The sequence below is a fragment of the Apiospora phragmitis genome (assembly GCF_038363925.1).
Source record: "Apiospora phragmitis strain CBS 135458 chromosome Unknown utg000014l:1.0-1827420.0:1.0-1829600.0, whole genome shotgun sequence".
In the NCBI taxonomy this organism is placed as follows: domain Eukaryota; kingdom Fungi; phylum Ascomycota; class Sordariomycetes; order Amphisphaeriales; family Apiosporaceae; genus Apiospora; species Apiospora phragmitis.
This window is the reverse complement of record NW_027117414.1, coordinates 1,618,681-1,642,642: the sequence shown is the minus strand read 5'-3', so window position 1 is coordinate 1,642,642 and position 23,962 is coordinate 1,618,681. Positions and strand designations below refer to the sequence as shown.

Here is a 23,962-nt window from a genome sequence, read left to right as displayed (position 1 = left end):
TAGCACATCCGAGTCTGTCACAAGTCTACAAGATGGCTTATTTCTCACTACTATAGATGGCAGTCTCTACCTAGCAAGCATGACCACGAATAGCGATTATACGATGACCACTACCACTACTGTAGTAGTACAGCCTCGTTCAGCTCATCACGGGCTTTTTAAGAGAAGAGATTAAGTACGGGGTGGCGGGGTGCAATACATGAATGGCGCTCCGAGGAATTAAGCGCATGGAACCGCCTCTAAATCCAATCGTGTAGTGGTCTCCTGAAGAGCTGACGTGTTGCTATATAACCATATCCTGTTGCAAAACAAAGTTACATATGTATCCATTATATGTATATACATACGGATGTATTCTCTTGGGCTAGACGCTAAAGCTTCGGCCTTAAATACCCCATTCGGTATCCTTTGGTAGCTTTAGAAAGTGTCCTCAAGTACTCATATATATGTACAGTACTTTATCTACTACTGGCTCGTATACTGAAAGTATTTATCAGTATAGACTAAATGAAAGCCATTTCTGGAGTATATATAGATTATCTTATCAGCCAAGCAAAGATCCTATCTATGAATATCCCGGCTCGAGGTTGCTGACCGATCCTTGGCAGAAAAAGGCAAACAGGGGCCTTTTATGCACACTCCAGAAATGGCTCTTGCATCCTGGGCGATGGGGCAAGCCAAGCGCTTGGCGGCGAGTAGAGAGGACAGGGGCCTGTAAAACATTCGACTCCAGAAACGGCTTGCATAGTTGTCGAACGCCAAATATGGCTTTCTATCCCTGTCCTGCCAAGAATCCTTTGGCGCAGATATGGCTAGACATACCCGCTAGCCTTGTGGAGAATCCTCCAGATCTGGCTCCATGTATCACCAAGTTACTGTGTATGAGTTTACGAAAAACGGCTTTGCTATAATATACCGTACGATATGTACTATATAAACCTCCTAGAATAATTAACCTACCCCTTATGAGACGGTTTGCATGGGCTTTTACGTATACTGATCCGGTGGAATAATTACTAAACTACCCACACAGCCTTGCGATGTCGTTACATATGCCGCTTTACCAGCTTGTAATGTTAGGAGAAGAACGTGTCGGCAAAACGGCTCTTGCAACCCGGTTCTTGTCGCAGCAATTTTTCGAAACAGTAAGTTATGTACTTGCCATCGACTTCTTAGACTCCTGCTTACTAATTCTTTCGTCTTCTATAGTATGATCCCACCATCGAAGACTCATACCGCAAGCAAGTAATGATCGATGGACACGCATGTATCACCGGACTCCTGGACACTGCTGGGCAGAACGAGTATACCGTACTACGTAACCAATGGATACGATACGGCCAAGGCTTCTTCTTGGTCTATAGTATTACATGCCGGTCGTCTTTTCTCCATAATACGCGACCTCCACGCGGAAATTCAGAAAACGAGGACCCATCCCATTCCGATTTTACTGATCGGGAATAATCGCGACCTCGAATCTGGGCGGGAGGTGTCGATTCATGAGGGCCGTGCTCTTGCGCAGGAGCTGCGCTGCGGATTTATCGAGACTTCGGCGAGGGACGACGACAACGTTGAGAAAGTGTTCTTTACTATGGTTGGAATACTTCGGCGGCAAGCGGTAGCTGCAGCAGAGCAGCAAGGGTCTAAAAATGGTACAGAGAACTTCTGCGCCGAAGAACAAGTAAAGAGCTTTTGGAACTACTTTAGGAACTGGACTTCTCGTGTCAAAGAAGATTCTCCGCCGGAGGTCCTAAGCTGTGGCTCTCCTTTCTAGGACGCTGCTGAGGGATTGCGAGCACCTACGAGCCGGACATGCTGGACTGAACGCACTTGAGCAGCTCGTTCTCGAGTAAAGGGACGGCAGTATAAAAGCTACTATTTTATAACTGCAGGCTCGCACACTGTTGAATGGGCTCTGTGTACGTACGTACAACGATTGGTTGGGGTCAAGTGGTGATATATTGAATTGCGCTCCCTTCTATCTGTTGGTTGGCGGCAGCGGCCGCCAGAATACCCGACGTACGAGAAAGGGGCATGACTCGTGCGTATATGCACGTGACGTCCCTGACTAAGGACCAGCCCCTGACAGGATATACCAACACACACTATCCAATCAGGTGCCTGTATCTACCTCATAAAGTACAACCTGGAAAGGGAAAGTTATTGGTACAACAGAGCGCTTTGAAAATTTCTCGGCAATGCTCCCCACTAAGATATTGGGAAAGTAAGCAGCGGATTTCCGGATTGCTTCCGAACATGGTTGGGGCGCAGCTGAATATGTGATTCAGACGCTGTTGTATAGTATGGCTACTCCATCGCTCTGCCCGTAGACGAGTACACTTCCCGTTCCATGCTACCCATTGCTTGGAATACAACGAATACTCTCGTTAAAGTTGACTTTATCTATCATACACAATGCCTAATGCCCAGTAAGCCGTTCACTTCAACCACCGTTTGTAGATGTTCGCTGGGCTTGGATAGTCTTGCCGAACAGTATACATCCAGAGACAATGTTTCTGCGGTCTGTTCTCTATCCAGCTGATACGGCTGTAGATAGGAAACATCAAGAAGAACAGGCCTTAGGCTGCCGCCGATCTTAATGACTGAATGAACGACGCACTCCAGTAGACCTCCAGTGTCGTCGATAGTCCCGCCTTGCCCAAGCTTCTCAAAGCCAGCGAGATAACCGTTGCTGTTGTAGGTCGGTTCAAAAGCTTTTCTTCGGTTGAGAATTCGATAGTAAGACAGAAGAGCAAACAGCGTCAAAACGAACTCGTCCGGGGAAAGCTGACCAATCAGTTTACGGCCGAGGTCGACGCTGAATGCATACCCGGTAATGCCAAGTACCCATTCATCCAGAGAAGAGCGGCCGCTCTGATGGTTCGCGTCGTAGCATATATTGAACAAGAAAATAGTGCTCTGCCGTCGCGAGGTGTGGTACGGTTCTATAGGCTTCCCTATATGCTGATAAGTCATGTGGTAAGAGTTGCTAGAACGTGACTTACTCAAAGAATCCGAGACGATCAGTAACCATCTGATGAGAGGGACTCCCAAGGTGCCCGTCTGGAGCAAGGTCCACGGATGCGTCCAACACAATATTGCAATAGCGATGGTGCCAAGTGCGCGCAGCCGGGATTTCTCTCGAAGAGCATGTGCTCCAAGAGTAATTGATCGGCGCAAGAATGTGGTCCTGAGCTGCTGCTCCTGAAAAAATGGCCGTTGGATAGCAACTTTGGTCTTCCGGTAGCTCCATGGATTTATAGGTTGAATTAGCAAAAGGATAAGAAGAGATTAAGCTCATACTATTCCAACGTGTTGGTATAACTAAATATCATGGATACCTAGACAAGAAGATTCCATAGGTACTGTGGTCAACATTATATATTGTAAAGATCTCAAATCATTAAGGCTGAATGGTGGGTAATCTTACCTGACTCTGTCTCTGCCCGGGAAGTCCGATCCTAGCTCAGCAGACCCAAACCTACCTGTCATTTGGGAGAAGCAAGTGGAACAAGACAAAAGCAATGTGTCCGATCCAGTCTCCTATTGGAAGCTATACGATGGTAGTGTTCAGGGGGCCTTTCTGACTCAGGAGACCATAGGAAAGGGGCTAATCGATCTACATTCTATTCACCGACTATAGTTTACCCTGCTATCGAGTAATAAAGACTTCATGGATTCCGTGTCAGGTCCAATTCAAAGCGGGGGAGAGTGCGTAGGTATGAAGTGGAGTTAAAATGATGGATTCTCTATTGGTTTCTCAGTGGTGGGATCATTTCAGGGGCTTCTACAGCTGGGAATCCTTGGGGTGTGCCAATCAGCCTTTATAGGAGCTCCTTAGCTAAGGAAGCTTAGAGACATATATTGGAGTCTATTTTATAATACAAAGTAGATTTGTGTTGTCAAATCTTAGCCTCCTTGAAAGTAACCTCTTTCGCTAGTGGTATAAAAAGACGCAATAGAATGAAGGTCGGGTCCTCTTCCCGTTTATTTCCTCAACCCTTTTTTTTTACCAGAATCGTTGTGGCCGGCATGGACCTCATTATCATCTGTACGGTGAATGTATTTGCCCTGCTTCAGTGCTTGAGCTTCTATTCAAACACTTCTGCGCACTCTTTATCGAGCTTTTATAAACGTGGATTCCAACTGCTTCTATACCCACAACCGCTAATTGCTACCGTACTCTATATTCTGTTCTAGTTCATTAAGGCAGAAAGCATCCCAGTACTAGCAGTTTTTTCAAGTATACTGGGTCAACGTGTTTCTTTTATCAGAGCCTACGAAGGCTGTCCCTGGATCAATTGCGGGCAATCAGTATGTATTAAATTCTTTTTATAGAGCTGTACGGTACTAACCATATGTGACACCCCAAACATGTTGTACGCTACTGTAATTCGACGGGGGCTATCACCCCATGCTTTTCTGTGTCCAATATTGCTCTGGTTCGCATTCCGTCGAGGTAAAACTGGTTTTATATCCTATAATCTGAACTAAGAAGGTGAATACTGTACATTAGAAAATTAGTAGTAGCCGTTTAGTTTAGGAGGTTACGTATAATTAGGCAATTCCTAATCCATATTATTGGGCCTAAAGAAGACGCCCTAAGCATAGCCATGAGCACGCAAGGGTAAAGACAAATGAGCCGATATACTACTAATATGAACCCAGGTTCCAATCTCGGCCGCCTCGATAGTTTCCTAGACAAAACAGGGTTTTCTCATGCATTTTTTACGAACTCTTGGCCTCAGTCTTGCCATCATTTGATGCAGCTCATTTCCAGCGTACGACGGGAGCCGTCCCCGACAGGTCGTCCAACATCTTCAAAACTGTGTGGCCATCGGAAGCGTGTATACTTACTGGGCAGATCTGGAGGTTCTCTAGTAAACTACGTTATCCACCTACATCCTTGGCAGGACAGGGATACAAAGCCATATCCGGCACAGACTTTGTAAAAGTCAGGGGTATAGGAGCCATATTCTGAGGCATGCCTGGGGCACCCTTGTCGGTATTTATTTGCCAAGAGATTGACCAGCCCCTGGAGCCCTCGTACAGGAGCCATTTCAAGATGCGTTTACCCTTTACCCTTGTTAGTAAACAATGGCTCGGAGGCATATGTTTCGCTCCACATCCATATGTTGTAAGAACTAAGCCGGGAGTATCAACTATGGGCACCAAGAACCAATCGAAACACGGCCTTGATCTTTCAAAAAGGCTGGTAGCGCTGAAGTTGGTTGGGAAGTCGACACCCCAAATTTCGGCGCCAATATATGCGTATACTCGAGGCAATAAAGGGCTCCTCGATTCGCCTATCGACGTGAGAAAACCGCTTAAAAAGTCACTCCCCGACATTCCCATATTGAGGGTGCCAGCACAGAGCTATTCGACATACCCGAATCTTGCTATCGTACATCACAGTTTCATTCGAGCTTGAGCAAAATGGACAAGAAAGCCAGCACCGCCCCCGCCGATCACGAGTCAACACCCGAATTAAATTTTGAAAACCTACCTCAGATCCAACCACTCGAGAAACAGCCCTCAAATGATGATGGTAGTCTAGTCGCATGGACGAAGAACGGACCCTATTACCACTACATTTACGAGATCAGGTCCTCGAAAACCAAGACGTACAAGGTCAGAGCAGAGAAAAATCAAATTCAGGGGTGATACTAAGACCGAACGTAACCTGCGGTTCGGTAGTCAGGTTGAGGGTCCCAAATTCTCTCTGACTGGAGTCTATGGAGTCGCTTGGATATGGGGCGAGGATGCGGAACATTCTTTGGGCATATTAGAAGCAGACCCAGAACGCTGGCAAACGGCATATTTTTATGTGACGACCGAGTCAGAGCAGGGCAAACGCATATAGGTACCCCAATGGAGAATAATTCAGCGTTACGGGGGTGGAGGGGGCTCGTGCGCTCACTCTGCAGGCCGCAAAAGAGCAGGAACATTGATTCACCCAAGAATGATCAGTACTGTCGTGACAGATGCTATGGGCATTAGAAGCCGTTGGGCATGGATTATGTCAAGAGGTTGATGATATCAGATAGCCAATACGGGGAAACCCGAATTTGCAGTTTGATTCGGAAGAGCCGAGGCACAGGAGCTTGGGTCTTGCAGATTTGAATAGGGCAAAATCCCTCAGGATGGACTTTGAGTACTCTGACGTTTAGAAATAATCCAATTGTAGCATGAGCCTTCCAACCGTGGAGGTCGTCGGGTCTAGGGAAGCAACTTGCGATGCATGGCAGGCCGCTTTCCTTTTATGCACGTTATCGACCTCCACCCGGATGTCCCTCGCATCTAGCTAGTCTTTTCAAATTAATCTCCAATGAGATGTCAACGACAGGATACCTCAAGCAGGTTGCTGCAGAACTTAATAAAGCAGGGCAGGGTTTCGGGTTGTTATTCACCCTGGTGGTCTACATGTCCATTGTAAGCAGCAGAGACAGATCATCTACGCACCACGTCCTCAATAAATATACAGCCGCTAGCTTCTCTATAAAACCCGCACTAACCCATTGCCACCTCAATTCTTACTGATAGAGGACAGTACGTGGCTAATCTCGGCCATCACCTGCTCCTTGGATACACTCATAGCCTTCTCGTCAGGATAGAACACCTGGACAGGTCCATCGACTGCCTCTCGGATTCTGAGCACGCGCTCTCCGTTCACCTTGTCCCAGAAGCTCTCGGCGCGCCGATACGGCAACGCACGGGGGTGAGCAAGTGGCACCACCGTCAGCACATCAAACATGTGCATTTTAGCTGACGTTTTGGTTTCACGGGTGAATGCGTCCGCCTCATCGTAGGAACGCATATCACCGGCGCTCTCGAATATGCTAACCAACTCTTCCTTGATGAAATCCCAGGGACAGGCACGGAGTATTTCACCGTCTTGCACCTTCGCCTTGGCGCACTCCGTGGGGAAAAACCATGTGTCAATCCCCCTCTCTTTAATTATCATCTCGATCTCCATAGCGGCGTCCAGGTCCATGAGGTCGTTGTAGTTATTCGGGAAAATATTAACATCCGCATACCAAGTGCGTGCCATGGCCACGATAGCTAGAGGTACAGCCTTTGTTTCGGTTAAAAGACGGACCATCTCCGTGAAGGGGCCCCCACCCAATACCAAGCTCCGCTTGTCTGGGATCAGCGACAGGATAGCGACTAGATCCTCCAGGGGATGAAGGACTTCTGCCGGCTCCTTGTATCCCAGCTGTGCAGATAGCCTGTCCGCTATCCGTTCCATAATTCTGACCATCCTCTCCTCGCGCTGCTTGCCCCGTAGGTGCAAGATGCTTTGTGCTTCCCGGCGCTCCTCATCAGTGCAGGCGTAGAGTTGATCGTTCACATGCAACGGATGGTGGAGGCCAGGAACGATGGTCTCCATGGAGCGAGGGTCCCAGTAGAAGCTGACCCGGCTGAGGGAGTGGTCCTTAGATACAAACTTCTCGCCAAATCGGAGGGCAGAGCAGGCCATGTATAGTGGAACGTGCGCTTTGGTGTGGGGGTCGTCCTGGAATGTAGTGTCACGGGTGAAATAGTCCCGCCAATCTTCACTTTCCAGCAAGCCATAGATCTCTTCTGCATCTCTTCTCCGGACGTCGAGCATGTACCGCAATCCCACCTCCTTTACGAGCTGGCCAAATATTCCAGCGAAGCTCGGTACGCGCAGGTCCAACACGCGCGGCGAGAGCACAGCGTGAATATGGGCGTTGGGTGCCCGGACCAGGGCCCAAAGGCATTGCCAGATGTTGTCCAGATCGACAGGGTCAACACAAACAATGACGTGCTCGACATTTCCGAGCTGGTCGTGAATGTTCTGGAGGGAAGACATGGCAGAATTGATGGTAGAAGGAGGTATAGAATCGATGATAGAAGGAAGTACAGGATTGATAGTAAAGGGAGGTGTATCGTGCTAAAGACTGCGAGTACGTGACGGACTTTCAGGTCGAGAGGATTACGTTCCTATTTATACATGAAAGAAGCTCGTGCAGTACGGCACTATTCCGGCGTCCGCCTTGTTTCGCCCCTATACACTCTTCAACTCCTGCACCTCCCTGGCCCAGCGGGGCTGTGGCATAGCTCACAAGCTCCATCGGTGAGCTCATTTGCTTCTCAGGTATATTACCGGATGTCGTAGGTTTCTGCTCCGAATGTCAATTTCTTGAACAATGCACAAATCGCCTTCCTACTTCAATATGTGGTGGTTCTACAAGCCTAGACCTATAGATCTCCCGTGAGACCTGCTACAATCAGAGCTCGGCACGAACAGACTCGTTATAAAGACTGACCAGTACGGACCAGAGGCTGAGTGGTGGCAGGTAAAGGTTGGGAAAGAAGGTATATGTTACAGGGCGTAACCGGAGTCAAAGTCGACTCTACGTCGTGTGATTAAGCAAGAAGGGATAAGTGGCAGTACAGCTCCGTCTTAGGCTACTTTACTAAGATTTCTGCAGTAGGTTTTAAGATTTCCGTCGAATTTAAACAATATTTCCCCCCTAGGGTTTAGCTAGGAAGTAATTAAAGGTGTTTATTCTATGGAAGTTAAGGTATAAGGGCCGCATCTGGCGCTTGTATAACATCCCTGTTCTCTTTCTACTAAGAGCTTGGTAAGTTGCCAGGAAACAGGGTATAAGAGCCGTTTTCAAGCGTATGCATAATAGTAAACTATAATGGTTAGAAGTACAATAGAGCCTTATCGTGCTCTCGGCCACAACGGTGCACCTAGCTAGGGTACCTTTTCCAGAAAAATATTATATATGTAAGAATCGCCGAAAATCCAGACTTAGCTCCAATTGAACGGGTTCAGCCAGAGAGAGCGTCAGTGTGAATGTATTTAGTAGTATAAAAAGTATATAGATTTCCAACTCTTCATGCTCTATCTTGCACCGTTTCGATCAATCCTGAGTTCTTAGCCAACAATAAAGATGAATCGACTCCTCAATATCTCGAAAGACTTCCATGAACTAATCACGGATCATCTCAGCCCAATATCGCAAATGTCCCTGCTAAAATTCTTTCGTACAAATGAGCAAAATCTTTGTGTCACCTCTATTAGCGAAGCAAACGCTGTCCTCTGGGGAAAGTTATTCAAAGACGAATCCTGGATCCAGAGTGTAATGGATATGACGTATACTGACGGCCCTTTCCAGCCAATTCCGATTCTGGTTGGCGCGAACTTAGACAAGGTGCTCTTTGGGACAGAGGCGGACCACGAGTTACACCTCATTATTAATGATTGGGGCGGTGACGTCCGGTACAGCAAAGGTTCCTTCTTCAAATGCCTGCAGGACCACGACTACGACCCCGAGAAGCAAGTGGTTTATTTCAAGGAATCGGGACTTCGTCTTCACGTTGTGGATGTTGTACAGCCCGATGAAATGATACGGACAGCGAAGCCAGCGAAACTCTTCCGGAATCACGACGGCGTTCAAGCGACGTACGCGCTGTATTACGGAGAGGAACATCCAGTTCTGATCGCCTGTGGAGGGGGTTGCATAGGCAAACAGGGCATGCTCAAGATTAAAGACGTTTGTACCATCGTGATGAAGGACCGTAATGGGAAGAAAATGCATATAAGCTGGCGTAATCCGGCGAGTCGGAAAATCGAACCAGTAACGTGGGCTGAACTGGATGGCCGAAAGTGGCCTACAGGCTGGAGATACATCTAGGATGGTCTAAGTTCGAGCTATAGAAATCCAGGTTCCGCATTTTCGAATGGCAGTGTGGGTGTTACAGGGGGCCGCTCACGGCAGGATAAACATTAGGGCGGTGGTAGCTAGAGGATGATGGGCAAGAAAGCACCAGCCATTAATAATACCGCCTTGCTGTGGTTGAATCTGCCAGAGTAGCCACGGCCGACTACAACAAGGCAGATACGACTTCCCAAACAATGTATTAATATATCAATTTGCTTCCTAAGCACCATAACCAACCCACAGTGCGTGCCTCTACCTAGCGAGTAGCTAGTGTCTTACACAATCCTAACGTCCTACCTTAGATATCCCATGGCTGATGCGTTTCCGATCCTTCTTCCTCTTTAGACAACCAAGACGGCTAGCTTTGATGTATCTGGCATAAATTTGCAAGCAATGAATGTATATGTCCAGTTCGTCGCCGGCCGGCCTCACATGCCGCATGCTCGATGTGCTATCCTGGACCCACAGCCTCGCGCTGCCCCATACCCCTGCGCCCGGCCTAGGATATCGCTACCCGGGGCAAGGCGCGCTTTGCTCGTCATTAACTGGTGGGATAGCGGCGTAAGCCCGCTTTGTCTAGGCATCCACACGGCTGTGTAACTGTGATGTGATGCGGCCTAATTGCCTCAGTCAGCGTATCCCGCGAAGAGAAGGCGGATATACAATAGCAATGTCGAATCAGGAACGATTGTTCCTATCAAACGTGCCTCTGAGCTAAAGCAAAGGACCACCGCCATCTATGTCAGTGAAAGGAGCCCTGAGAGGTCCGAAGGTCAAGCGGCGACTTGAAGGCGAAGGGCCACTGACTCTTAGGCCTGTAACAAAAGTAAATCCATAGCCGGAGAGTTTAAGCTATGCCTTTTAGACCTTAGCTCATCGGAGTTGCCCCCAACAGCCCTAGTCGAGGAGGCCTCCGTCATGGCCCACACCAAGAGGCAGAAAGACAAGGTTCGCAAGAACGTGCTGGACAGCGACATGAAGAACGCCGCGGCGCGGCTGGAGAGGCAGGGGGCGAGACGAGGGAGCACTTCCGGCGAAAGGACGGGCAGGTTCGCTGGTTCGCTGGTTCGCTGCGTGGGACGCGATAGAGCGAGAAACCGCGGCGGCAGGGCGCAGGAGGGAAATCGATAATCGGACTGCACCATAGCCGCCCACTTCCTCCGCAGCATAGGCCTTTAGGTCTCGCTGTAATAGAGCACCTCCAGCAGCCGGCAGCCCTGTCTTCGACGCCACTTTCCGGGACGCACTTCGGCAGCTAACCACACCACCTCCTCCTACGCTACTCTCTTGGAGACACTTCGACAGGCGGCAGCCGACAGGACAGAGGGGGCAGTCGGGACAGGTCGGGACAGTGGGAAAAGAGATCGAGGCACCGCAAAACGAGAACGGGTTCGGCAGGGTAGCTCTTTTCCCCTTCGGGCTACCCTGGCTCGGTATCCGTCCTCGATTGATTACTGTTCATCTGCTCCACGAGTTCAATCAATTTCCGCTAGGTCGCGTTCGAAGCCCAGCTCCGTCCGGGTTCGTTGGTCGAGGTCTCAACCTCCACTCGGATGCTACCCGTTTGTTCAGTCCGGTCCTTCGCCGCGCTGGCTCTTCGTTGTCCAGGTCCGCTTCGTTTCGGTAGTGGAGTTCCGCCGCTCGCTCGCGTGATTTCGCGGCTATTGTCGCCGAATCGCAGGTCGCCGAATCCGTAGTTTGTCCGTATCACTTCTTGGCTGTCGAGATGTTAGAGAATAGTATAATTAGCATAATTAGAATCCTCAACCAATGACGTGAAACTGTTGCTGGTGCAGCGAGTCTGCAAACTTGGCCCAAAGACGAAGCTATTTCGGATAGAAGTTGCTATCGACTCTTGTAGATCCCGTGGAAGCTACGGACTTATTGGTAAGGTTGAAGTTTTTGTAGAGGTATGTGTGGCAATTCCGTAGATATTCATCCAGTGTAGTCGGTTGGTTCTCGTATGAACCGTTCGAGGAGCAGTAGTTGGGGTTGCAGTATGTCATAGTGTGTGACTACTTTGGTGGCTGGCAAAGGAAGGGAGAGAGGAAGGGCACGCGGCGGGGTGGTCAGAGCGTTGGTACTTACATTTTGACCCCAGACGGAGCGCTCCCCCTGGTAGCCCTTCCGTGCTAGGTTGTGGTGACCGGCTGTTAACATAGTTACATCTGTAAACGCAGCCAATCCGGATCAAGCAAAGGCGTGGTACAGTACGGACCGCTAGAGGCCTCGATTGGCAGGTGATGGAGAGCCGCAAATGCAAGTGGGGAGCAGTTGAAAACTCTACAGCTTGCACCCAGTAGGTATGTATGTACTGTAAAGTCTGTTGCTACTGTGTCGCTGCAGCCATCTCTCTACAGTAGTATCCGTCTTAAGAGTACGTTCACATCACTAGAGTGTATATATATGTATTACTGTACATAGGGTACACAAAATCCATTTAATTACTTCTTTCTGTCCTTCTACCTATCCATCCCGTTTACTAACAAACGTCTACCTCCTCCAGGTTATCGAGATAGCCTTTTGGTGCCAGCTTTCGGTGCCACCTCCTAGTAATTAATCTGGGTTGCTCTCAACTTTCTTATCGCGAGGCGACTTAGGTCTAATGTGTTAGAAAAAGCAATAATTAGTTGCATAGAGTACATATATAACGTACTTACCGAGCTGCATGACTGATCTGATTAGCATGTCATTGGCGGCAACCCCCAAGAGCCGCCTGAAGCTCCGGACAAGCTACCCCCCCCCGCCCCAGCCCCAAATATCAGCCCCACGTGTTTGCGTAGTGTGTCGTGATTTCAAGCGCGAAATCTCCTGTTGAACATTAAGGAGTTCCTGCTTCGTCTTCGCAAGGGTCGCCGTGCGGCCGCCTACCCATTTCCACCGTTCGATATCGCAAGCCATCTTATCGACCCTGTGTTGCTTCTTCGCTATTGATTTGCATAATCCACACGAATCGTTTTGCTGTTCGGTTGTCCATATAAGCTTTAAGCCGCAGGTCTCTCCCGTCCGGCATTCCTTTGTACACTGTTGAGAGAAACGGCCCCATTGCCAGTAGCCACAGGCCCAACGGGTTTGGCGGAAGAAGCACATATTATCTTGCTTGAACAGAGAAGAAGATAAACTTGGAGAAAAGTAGAAGTGCCAATTTGAGGCATGTCTACGCTTTTATTGCGCCGAGGTTCTCGTCAACCCTGCCAACCAAGCCGTCGGGACCAATTACCGGCCGCAATATCAACCCTACCTACGGCGCTCAGTTAGTGATTGACTGGTGCAACCACTGCCCCGCCGTACCTAGAAACCGGGCTTTGCAGAACTAGCTGGCACAACTGAACACGGTACGCACCTTGGGTGCCGCCCCGGCGGGCTCTACAACCAACCAAGTCTTCACCGTTATACCCAACGTTTCGCGGACCCGATGGTTTCCCACATAAACCAGTCGTCCGGCGTAGACCGGCTGTCCGCACCCCACCATTCCCGCCCGCGGTGTGGCGGGTGATGTATGTCGGCACAAGAGCTTCGACAACCAGGGCTCGCAGTATGTCTCTCGTGCTTCCAGCGACCATCACCAACCCCCCTCAGGTCCCTCGATGGTCCCTGACAGGGAGCAGTTCTCGCACAGATAAGCGTATGGCAGCTCTAGGACGTCGGGAAGCTGTGGAAGGCGCACTACTCCGCGGAGGGTTCACCTTTTTAGGGATTTGATATGCTCATGTCTGCTGAGCAGACAAGGTGGAAACCGTTGGTTTTACTTGGGAATATGACCAATGGCTTATTGCTTGCTCCTCTGTCTATATATAAATACAGAGGTCTCAGGTCTTCTCAAGCCCCTTGTGCTTTCCTTCCGACTTCCCACTTCTTCGACCTCTTTCGACCTCTGACCACAACACCTTTTAGACCACGATGAGTATACTGTACGACCTGCGTTATGTCCCCTTTGGATTGAGCGTGCTTGCCACGCTCCTATGGGGCTTCTACGTCCTGTCACAGGATAGAAGAGATACCCGAACGCTAAAGGCCTGCCAGTTACTCCGTGTGAGGTTTCGCCTCGGGTTCTTGTTACTTTTCAGTAGCCATGTCTTTCTTTCCTTATTACCAGAGTTGTATTTCTTGCGCTTACTATTGCCCTCGAAACGGATCCCTGGACAGTCTATCTTCTTGGTTCTATTATTTGCCAGTGCATGATAAGTCAGGTAAGGACCCTAAAGAAGAGAAACAAGATCTTTACTAATCTCGTCAGTGTATTTGGACGAGTGGGACGCGGTCATCAGTCCAAACTGCCCTCGGCCTGTTCTGGTCGGCTCTGGGTTTGTCGACTGCTCTCGTTTGCTTTTTGGGAGGGGCAATCCTCGGAGATACCCAGGTCTTCTATGGGAGTACGATCATGCTCGTTTCTGCGGTCTCGTTCCGACTGTGGATGGCATGTGAATGGGCAGTGTTCTCCCGACGTACACATCAGGTTAGGGACTACGTCTTTATAGAGGCGTTTACTGTGTCTTCAATAGTCGCGGCCGGCATTCTATGTATAACGTGTGCTAAGACCTGGGATCTGGTTCCCGTGCTCAGACTGTATATGCTACTGGTAAGTGGCCTATCTGGTATAAAAAGGGGCTAAGCTGACGGACTAGGTGCTCTCGTGTGGCTATGGTATCCAAGACCTCTTGGCCGCGGTGTCGGCAATCAAGAATGAGGAAGGCTGTGACGAGTGGCCTGGAATACGGTGATCCAAAGGGGAGCTCGAACCGCGTTACTCTACTTAGCTCTTCCGCTATTACGCCTTTACACGGGCTGTAGGTAGACGGGTTTATTATGGATCGCGTGTAGGTCGATAATAATTGTGTGCGAGTGTCGTCGACTGGGTGTAGTGTAGCTCGGAGAGCATTCAGACGACCACATAGAGTAAGACTCAGGCGCCCTTACCTAGCATTTTAGGAATCATAATCCCGTAGCGGCTTACTTTACCAGACAATTATTAAACGATTGCCACTTACCCATACCCCGAATGCTCGAACTGATCCCGAAAAGTCCGATTAGGGCGATGGCATAGGCTCTCCTGATCGATTGACATTATATTGTCAGATTTTGTTTCGTCGGCGATCAATAGGTAGAGGCACAAACAGCACCTCCAGCTCTGATGCTTCCGGTTATAGGCACGATCACTAGCCTTCTTTAGGTGCAGGATTTCGGTCACGTTGAGAACCTGCATCTCGTACCACTGGTCGTCCTAGGTCGCGGCGGAGGTACCCAGGTCCGACTTCGGTATCGTCAACACGCGGCAGATGTCCATGAGACAGCGGCCAAAAGCTTGTTGGCGCCCAGTCGGCACACATAGCGTCAGCCTGGGCGGCGTATTGCTGGTGTCCCAGACGGTGGCGGTCGGGTTGGCCTCGACCAGCACGGCGTCGCGTGTTGCGATCAGCCAGCAGTGTACGGGCTGTGACAGCTGGGTGCCGCGCTTCGGTATGTTCCCGGACAGGATGGGGTAGGGGACACGAGGGCTGAGACGATAGCAAGAACCGGCTCGCTGGGAATGGCAGGTCGAGGAACGAGGTAAGCTGTAGTCAGTTCTCCTGGCGGCAACGTCGAGCTGAGCGGCTTGTCTGTCAGATTACACAATGCTTCGAGCCGCGGGCTGGCTTGGTGGGATTCGAGCAAGGTGCACCAAAATGACGAGGCTGCAGCAAAGGCTCAAGGTAGATGGACCCCAACAAGAACCGCCGCGGGGCCTTACGTCGCTAGCGCAACAGTCCTGCGGGCAGCACCCGTAAGGCCCCATTGTGGGGTTGAAATGCAATTGCTAGCGCTCTGACCAACCCATATCGCCCATTCTCCGTCAGCTTCTTACATCTCTCATTTCCTTCATCATTTCCTCTCGCTTCCGCCAAACTATGTCTCACGGACCAACCATCGCATGCTGCAGCCCATGCCGGAATTCTCCATATGCCCTTGTCCCCGAGGATTTCAATGGTCTCGCTTTTTGACGCGTTCTAGCAAATGTGTCCAGGTCTGTATTGGTCAAATCAGCCGTCGTTCTTCCGCTCTCTAACCTCATAAAAGATTGAGCTTTAATCATTCAACAGCCGGGCAAGCTACACTACGGCTTCTCAACCCATACCTACGCAATGTCTGATCCGGAGATTGTACGGCTCCGACGCGAGATCGAGAAGCTCACACGCGAGAAAGAGGCGGCAGAGGCACGAGAGGAACAGCTCATACGCGAAAACCAACCAACTACACTAGACGAATACCTACGGAACTGCCACACATACCTTTACCAGAACTTTAAGCTTGCCGACAAGTCTATCTCTTCAACAGGGTTTACAAGAGTCGATGGGAAGTTCTACCCAAAATGGCTTCGTCCATGGACCGAGTTTGCAGAATCACTACGCCAACAACAATTCAACGTGATTATGGGGGCCTGTGAAGGCGAGCGACTCTTCAACCAAGAGAGCACTACCCGAGACATAGGAAGATCCATCTCCCACAAACTGGCGGGTAACGAAAGCGCCGTCACTCATTTCGAAAAAGTCGCAGTCGAAGATCCTACCTATGCCATCTTCCAACATCTGGCTGGCCTACCGGCAATACGTACGAGATTCAGATTCAGCGATCTACGATTCAGTGATAATAGCCGCGAAATCACACAAGCGAGCGGTGGGATTCCACTAACGGAAAATGAGGGTCTGGATAACGAAATTCCGGAGCGGCGGCCAAGGACCGGACCGAACAAGCGAGCGGCATCTGAGCAGAGAGTTAAGCCCCGACCAACAAACCCCGACGGAGCCGGGCTCCGAACACGACCTGGCGGAGATGAAAGTGTAGCTTTTGTCTACGACTACAAGGCAGCTCATAAAGTTTCAGTCGAGCATGTTAAGCTGGCTGTCGCTAAGGAAACATTGTTTATAGAAGTCGTCGAACAGATTAATAGCAACAAATCGAAGACGGGTACCGAGTTGGATCAATTCAGAGCCGAAGCACGGATTGCTATGGCGCTCACACAAGTCTTTGACTACATGGTCAACTACGGGGTCGCTTACGGCTATGTGGCGGCAGGCGAGTCCCTGCTACTGCTCTATATCGACCGAGCCGATCCCCAAACGCTATTTTGCCATCCGTGTGTGCCGAATGAAGACGTAGGTGAAGTGGCAGGCGAGGACTGGGCCGAGAAGATGATCTATACAGCAGTGGCCCAGCTGGCAAGCTTCTTCTTATTAAGTCTTCGATCCGATGCGCTTCAAGGAGCTTTGCTCGAAGCATCTCTAGAGAGCGCGGGCGCGGCCTTGAAGAAGTGGACAGAACCTTATGAAGAAGCTGTGCATTTCGTCTCGGCAGAGGACACGGAATCGTCACTGGCGCCGTCATCATCACCGATGCAAGGAGCAGATCAAGATTTTACATCTAAGGCCGTCCGAACCGGCCGGGACATTCCATTGCGGTCCAAGTCATCATGTGCGACCCCGACGTTACCTCGCCGGGATAATGAGAGCGACGAAGAGGACGGGCCAGAAGGCGACTTACCCCCACCATGGACAAGGCCGGTGAGCGACCGTGGCAATCGGAAGAGGGGTCTGTCGGATAGCAGCTCCGAAGTTGTCGAGACGCACCATTCAGCGCCTACAAGGCAATACTGTTCGCAGGCATGCCTGTTAGGCCTCAAGAAGGGCTGGGACCTCGACGACAGCTGCCCTAATGTGCTCTTGCATCGTAACGCGAGCGGAGATGGTAGGCGGCACCATATTACTGCCGACCAGTTCACCCACCTAGTGGGCGAGAGGCTGCGTCAAAATCCGTACCAAGACTGTTCTGCGCTAGACGGATGGGGTAAAAAGGGAGCGATAGGCGTGTTGTTCAGACTGGAACTCCCGCCATACGGCTACACGTTTGTCGGCAAGGGGACACTGTTAGATAATCTCGAGCGTTTGCGGCACGAGTGTCGCGTCTACGAGCGGTTGGATACGCTCCAGGGCTACGTGGTGCCTGTTCACCTGGGCCTTGTGCAGCTGGAGAAGGGCTACATTCTACCGGGCGGGGAGAGGGCGGTTCACATGATGCTCATGTCATGGGGCGGCGAGAGCGTGGCGCACGCAGGGATGGGCACGGCAGATATGGAGGCGCAGCGCCACCGCTCGTCGCAGGCTGTCTGGGCCCTGGGTGTCGACCATAACGACGAGCGTAATGACAACCTACTTTGGAACGCCGAGCGCCAATGTGTCATGCTTATTGACTTTGACCGCGCTGGCCTCCGGGTAGCTCCTAAACATCGGCAGCTCTCTATGGTATCCGGGATGAAAAGGAAACGTGTGGATGATAAGAGTTATCCTCTGAAGCGTTGTCTACTGGGTCGCCTGCAGTCTGTATAACTAGTATCGTGGTAGAAGGACGTTTCGGAAACATGCTTAATTATATAAAGTAAGAAATACTAATACTACTAAATTTTATAATTCTAGGGCGTGTGGCCTTACAGTATATAACGAGATAGAAAAGCGCTACAAGCGTAATCCAGCCTCCGCTTCGAGATTGGCATCCGAAGACCAAGCAGGAGGGTAAGGATGTGGTCAGGCTGATTGATGTATGTCACCGTGGGGCGGTGTAATCCACAAGCTTTTGCTTGCTTTTAAGGACGAACCACAGCGACCAGGCGCTAAGCTCCCTCAACTTCTTGTTTGCCAGCCCTACAAGGCATCGGGATGGGCCAACCGCCACTAGGGCCACAAAATCTTATAGCGAGCACACTGGCCTGACCCTGGCGGTTTCTTAGGCTCGATTGGATGTCTGACTTGGTTATGTACCCGCCAGCTTCGTGGCATGTTTCATCAGCCGCTAACAACCTACGTTTGGAACCAATCATAGTCTTGTCGAAAAGACGCTCGAGGAAGCTGGAAAGGTTTAAAAACAGCATACACACCAGCGGCTTTGTAGGATTTCCAGAGCTTGTATACTTTCGCCGCCCACTTACTCGCCCTTCTAGTCACACTCGTGATTAGCACTGTCGGAAAACAGTACGGCACCATGGACCCACCCAGCATAACGGCTAGTGCTCTCGCAGTGGGTGGCTTTGCTCTCAAGTCCAGCATGGCGCTCCACGGCATCATTCGTGGCTTGCATAGCCAGGACCGGGATGCCCGAGCGCTCAAAGCAGAAATCGGCGATTTGACTGGGGTCTTGAGCTCACTCCTAGAGACTATTACTGCCAATCCAAGCCTCGACTTTGAATATCTCAAGCGGCCACTTCAACGCTGCGGTAACGCGTGCGAAGAGTATGGCAAGATTATCGTCCGATGCACAAAACACTCCAGTGCTACATCGCGCTCGAGCGTGCGGGATTGGATCACGCAAAAATACCTCCAAGGAGATATTAATGACTTCAGGGCCATGATAGCCGCACACAAATCTACCATCAACATCGCACTTGCGAATGCCAATTTGTACGCGACTTATTATTTATATCTATACAGTGCTATTCCTGACCGCCTCTGCTTACATTGAGATGCCCGCAGACGTATCGCCGCCATATCGCCTGAGGTCCTTGAGGATTACAAGGACATGATCGCCGATACTACAACTGATCTAAAAGCTCATCTACAAGACCTGCAGGGAAAAAATTGACCGCCTTAAGGCCGGGGATACAACGGTTATCGACGATGTCGCAGTGGAGTGGCAGGCACTATTGGAAGAAAAGGAGAGCACTCAGCAAGGTCTCGATATGTGTGCTCAGCTGTCTGCTCAGGTCGTGCGAGCCGCATCAACATCAACGGAGCATACTCAATTTTCGGGGCGCCCATCGGCCCACAAACACATCAAAACCGGTCTACGCGAAACTGGACGGTCCATTCAGTCTCTCGTAGCTCGTCTACAGACTCATGAAGCTTTCATTGGCAGTCAGTTAGAGGCAATATCCCTCGAAGAGGCGCTTACCGAACCCGTTGCCGCACAGCTGGCGCGGCTCCAGCAAACGAAGGAGAGTGTTAGCCAATGCATTAAGATCGTATCCGAAGCTGGCGAACTTGCCAACGAGCGAAGCAACGTCTTCGAAGACCTCTCTTTAGCAGACAATAGCTACGCATTTTCGGTCACAACAGTCAAAGGCCTTGTTACGGCCAGGCGGCCTAATCTCAGCGGACGCTCACGACACTTTAGCGGATGCTCACGACACCTTGGCGGACAAGTAACAGATGAAACCGTGCAAAAGTCTGTGGAGGCTTTTACGCAACTAGATGCAGAGCATGTCAGGTCTTTAAAAGACGCACAGTCTCATTATTAGGCTTCTCCGACTACTGGTTCAACTACTCGAGGAGATCAGTGTAGTACTAAGCAATTTTATGATCGATTTGGACCTGGAGTTACGCTGGTTGCCAAGAACATGGACAAATGAACCGGTGCAATTTTGAGGATAGCGCAGTAAGATTATTAGGTACCATGGTAGATTCATTTGCTCACATTCTCGTACCTGTATACGGTTTCTCTCGTTCTCCGTTGTTGGCGTGTGACAACCCGCTTAGGGCCAGCTGGGGCCTACCGTCAAATTGCGCCTAATATTCCGTTTCTGCAGTCGCCGCCATTTTGTTGTAGCACTGATGGTAAATGTGTCCGTGGAAGTGTTGTTTACGAGGATGTTGTGAAATGGAGCGGTAATGGTGAAAGGGTTGTGACCGGAGGAGCAGCTGTTGGAGGGGTATTGCGAGCCTGGACCCTGACTTGTGCATTATTTGCTATCGCGGCTTCACATCCTTACGAGTAATGAGGACTTAGGTCCTGGTTGAACAATGTCGTGGTTAGACATTGCCTTTTTTTCAAACGGACTTCAAATGGTACATTTTCTACAGCCGGAAAATTGGGTTTGACGTATCCGGCGGGGTACGGAAGTGAATGGGAAATCTTCTGGTAATTTGGTGATTAACCAGTCAATAACAACATTCCATGGAGTCTGAGAATATCTCAATCTCACCAAATACTACAAAGAAAAACCTCTAATAAAAAGGCTTCACCTATGGGGAAGACTCAGTCTTGGGGGTTGACATTTCAGAGATGGAACGACGACCGTTTCTGGACAGTAGATGTCCTTGGCTTTTGCCGTCGAAACGTCCTTTACAATGCGGTATGCCGGCCGCAAAATCAAACAGAGACGAGCTGACGATTTGCAGCGTATTCGGCCTCTCCAGATCTCCATGTTTGGACGTAGGTGTGTTTTAGTACACTTTCTGAGATATCCTCCCCGTCCAGGCTTTGTCCTTTGCTTCGGGGATTCCAAAGACCGACGGCCTCGGTAGTTATCTCGGTACATTGACGCAAGCTGTATTCAAAATATTTTCATCTCCCGAGCAAAGCTCAGTGTGATGTGCACACCCTCGTGCATGGTTTCTTTTAGCAAATGATTGGTCTGCAGCCTTAAGGTGGTGCTCATGAATAGATAAGACCAGATAATCTGATTTGATGACTGCCTTCAATCACCCAATATACTAAATATAAATATTCATGTAGTTACCGCTTTCTTGTTTTCACCTCAACTTTTTCGGTCCCATTACTTATGTTAAGGATATACCAGTATAGAAACTTGTCCACTCGAGAAACACTCTATATACATACTCCTAGTTTCAAACTTCACTCTGCATTCATAGTGAGCAGATTTCCTTTTCAACATTAGTTATATGTTTGCCGACATATACTGACTTGTCTCAGATGGCTTTCACTCTGCGCACCCCGCCTGTTGACGGATGCACCTTCAATTCAGCACAGCCAGACGGTACCCCGAAGAAGAAAATCGATTGTGGGAGCAAGGATTGCCCACATTCCGTCAAATATGTACCAAAAAGTTGAACGACATCAATCAAGTTATGTGAATAGCATTAGCAATGGCAAGTTGGCAATGGATGGGAAACAGGATAAGCTATTGTGTTTGTGTTGTGTTGCACTCGGTTGACCAATAGTCAACAAAGAGTGCGGGTAAACCACGGGATAAAGTACATCAACTATACTAAATAAATAATCATTCTTGCGACTGTCTTTCCTCTGTTGTCAATCCCTCTCAGCAAAATCACTCGGGACATCAACACCATGGAGGTCATCCAGTGCCACGAAGGCTTCAAAGTCATTGATGGTAAATTCAGTTATCACTGCATGAAGGCCATTGTTCGCATGAATAACGAGCTCTACCTTGCATCGTGGAAACCACGAAGACACGACGGCATTGACCCTTCAGAGCTCTTCGATGTACACATGCTTCAGACAAGCAATCGAGGTCCTGAGCTACAGCAATCCTGGAGAGTAGTGGAGCCAGACCCCGACCATCATGTGAAGAAGCCAAAACTATCGGATTACGCCAGCAATGAACTCGAAGTACAAATGCAGCGAGAGATTGAAACGTGGGAGATGTTGCAGGACCACCCTCACCCAAACATTGCATTATACTACGGTTGCTACAAGAAAAATGCCCGTGCCACGGCACTTGCTTTCAAGAAATACAAGGCAACCCTCTCCGAGACGGTCAACCCACAAGGTCTGAATAAGCATCAATTCATGACGTCGGGGCGGGCCCTGGTCAGCAAAGAGATACTCGTCCAGCTCGGAGCGATTCGAGAGGCACTCGACCATCTTCATCATTCCCTCAATCACGCACACAATGATATCAATCCATCGAATATTATGCTGGACCAAGATGGGATGCTGGTCATCATCGACTTTGGTAGCTGCCGTGCCGTGGGAGAATCACTGCAAGTCACGGGCACAGCCAGAACGCACGGATGGCATAACCCGCAGGTAGACCAGTCATCCGCCGAAAACGACATACAGGCGTTGGAGGAATTGATAGTATGGCTGTCGGGCTCGGTGGACCAACTTCACTGGTGATTAATGTTCTCTATTCTCATCTGTTACCTTTGAGAAGTGTGACTACTATCGTCGTGTGTTACTATCCTTTTTTCTAAAAGAATGGGAGTTTGTCAAAACACAAAGAGTGGGAGGAATTCCAAGTCGAAGGGATCTGGTAGGACTTCATGCTGGATCCCAACTACTGGTTCGGCACTGTGTTTCAGGAGCCGCTGTGCGCGCTGTGGCGGCTTTGTAGCTGCCTGAACTGGGTGCCTTCGGAGTTGATCCCTCTATAAAATTGCTTCACACATATCTCCCTCTTGTCCCCGTGCCACGCCCCCACTTTAGCATGAATTCGCCAATGCTTACCAACTAAAGCTGGTGCTGATAGGTTGAATACAGTAATCAGATCATTTGAATGATTAACACTTTCATTTCTTATCACCAGCATCGCGTTTTTTCTCTCTTTCCATTGGAATGCCTTTTCTCGCGTTATCTACTGGGGACCGGTTACAGGAAGCAGCGGCCTTCTATTCCGCGGCAGAGTTGACCAACATCAGCGAGGTAGTTGAATTCTACGAAGTTCCGTGACCGACGCTTTCCAAACGCATCCACGGCCAGCAACCTCATCAAAGCCACGCTCCAACACACATTGCTCACCAATGTCGAAGAGAAGTCTGTTTGCCGTTATAATGACCGACTTAGTCGAATAAATCTTTTCAGTCCGACGAGAATTTGTGGGGGACGCCGCCAATCTCATCTTACAAGAGCGCGACGCGCCCTCCGATTCTGATGACGATCCCCCACGCGTCGGCCAGCACTGGACTTCTCGATTCCTGAAAAGATATGGTTATTCAAGCAGGCCCAGAAACAACTCGATCAAAACCATTAAAATGCAGAAGATCCCGAGGCTGTTCGGGGTTACTTTAAGCAGCTCGATCTTATCCTTCAGGAGCACAGTCTCCAACCAGCTGACATCGGAACATGGACGAGACCGGCTTTCGGATCGGTGTTGGGAAGGACCAATTGGTCATCACAAAGAGGAAAAGGACACATTATTTTGGTCTACCGGAGAATCGAGAGTCTGCTGCTGCGATTGAAGGCATCTCGGCTGCTGGCGCATACCTACCGGCCTTCCTGCTCCTGACTGGTTCGGTTTATTCATCACAATGGTACGAGCAAAGCCTTCATCCAGACATCGGACTGCGACCTTGCGAAACAGGGTATTTCAATGACGAGATCAGCCTTGAATGGCTGGAATACTTCAATTAACACTCCCGCAAGACCCAAGTCAGCAATTGGCGACTGCTCTTTCTCGATGGCCACGGTCCACGACTTGGTAAGGGACGTGCTCTGGCATTTAGTCCAGGAGCTGGTCGAGGACATTCTTGAAAATCACGTGGGCATGTCGCGGTAAGGGAGCGCTTTTCTGTATTTCAAACTAGACTTAATAGAGCTTG

At 49.8% G+C, this 23,962-nt stretch overlaps 8 protein-coding genes across 8 annotated transcripts; 5 read left to right on the top strand and 3 right to left on the bottom strand.

Annotated features, from left to right (window-relative positions):
- Positions 1-1,040: 1,040 nt before the first annotated feature.
- PG994_015133 (ras-2 protein) lies at positions 1,041-1,774 on the top strand (the record flags this gene model as incomplete). The annotated part of the gene is made up of 3 exons (XM_066866542.1): positions 1,041-1,145; positions 1,210-1,318; positions 1,365-1,774. The coding sequence occupies 3 exons, from the start codon at positions 1,041-1,043 to the stop codon at positions 1,772-1,774; spliced, it is 624 nt and encodes a 207-aa protein (XP_066708218.1).
- Positions 1,775-6,526: 4,752 nt separating this feature from the next.
- On the bottom strand, positions 6,527-7,837 carry PG994_015132 (uncharacterized protein; the record flags this gene model as incomplete). Its single annotated transcript, XM_066866541.1, has 1 exon — positions 6,527-7,837. The coding sequence occupies one exon, from the start codon at positions 7,835-7,837 to the stop codon at positions 6,527-6,529; it is 1,311 nt and encodes a 436-aa protein (XP_066708217.1).
- Positions 7,838-9,002: 1,165 nt separating this feature from the next.
- Positions 9,003-9,674, top strand: PG994_015131 (uncharacterized protein; the record flags this gene model as incomplete). The annotated part of the gene is made up of 1 exon (XM_066866540.1): positions 9,003-9,674. One exon carries the CDS (start codon positions 9,003-9,005, stop codon positions 9,672-9,674), a length of 672 nt encoding a protein of 223 aa, XP_066708216.1.
- Positions 9,675-11,190: 1,516 nt separating this feature from the next.
- Positions 11,191-11,707, bottom strand: PG994_015130 (uncharacterized protein; the record flags this gene model as incomplete). Its single annotated transcript, XM_066866539.1, has 2 exons — positions 11,191-11,419; positions 11,583-11,707. The coding sequence occupies 2 exons, from the start codon at positions 11,705-11,707 to the stop codon at positions 11,191-11,193; spliced, it is 354 nt and encodes a 117-aa protein (XP_066708215.1).
- A 3,150-nt stretch (positions 11,708-14,857) lies between these two features.
- Positions 14,858-15,474, bottom strand: PG994_015129 (uncharacterized protein; the record flags this gene model as incomplete). Its single annotated transcript, XM_066866538.1, has 2 exons — positions 14,858-15,253; positions 15,430-15,474. The coding sequence occupies 2 exons, from the start codon at positions 15,472-15,474 to the stop codon at positions 14,858-14,860; spliced, it is 441 nt and encodes a 146-aa protein (XP_066708214.1).
- Positions 15,475-15,820: 346 nt separating this feature from the next.
- On the top strand, positions 15,821-18,058 carry PG994_015128 (metalloprotease-like protein; the record flags this gene model as incomplete). The annotated part of the gene is made up of 1 exon (XM_066866537.1): positions 15,821-18,058. One exon carries the CDS (start codon positions 15,821-15,823, stop codon positions 18,056-18,058), a length of 2,238 nt encoding a protein of 745 aa, XP_066708213.1.
- Positions 18,059-18,707: 649 nt separating this feature from the next.
- PG994_015127 (uncharacterized protein) lies at positions 18,708-19,304 on the top strand (the record flags this gene model as incomplete). The annotated part of the gene is made up of 2 exons (XM_066866536.1): positions 18,708-19,123; positions 19,196-19,304. The coding sequence occupies 2 exons, from the start codon at positions 18,708-18,710 to the stop codon at positions 19,302-19,304; spliced, it is 525 nt and encodes a 174-aa protein (XP_066708212.1).
- A 2,445-nt stretch (positions 19,305-21,749) lies between these two features.
- PG994_015126 (uncharacterized protein) lies at positions 21,750-22,541 on the top strand (the record flags this gene model as incomplete). Its single annotated transcript, XM_066866535.1, has 1 exon — positions 21,750-22,541. The coding sequence occupies one exon, from the start codon at positions 21,750-21,752 to the stop codon at positions 22,539-22,541; it is 792 nt and encodes a 263-aa protein (XP_066708211.1).
- Between the last annotated feature and the right edge of the window lie 1,421 nt (positions 22,542-23,962).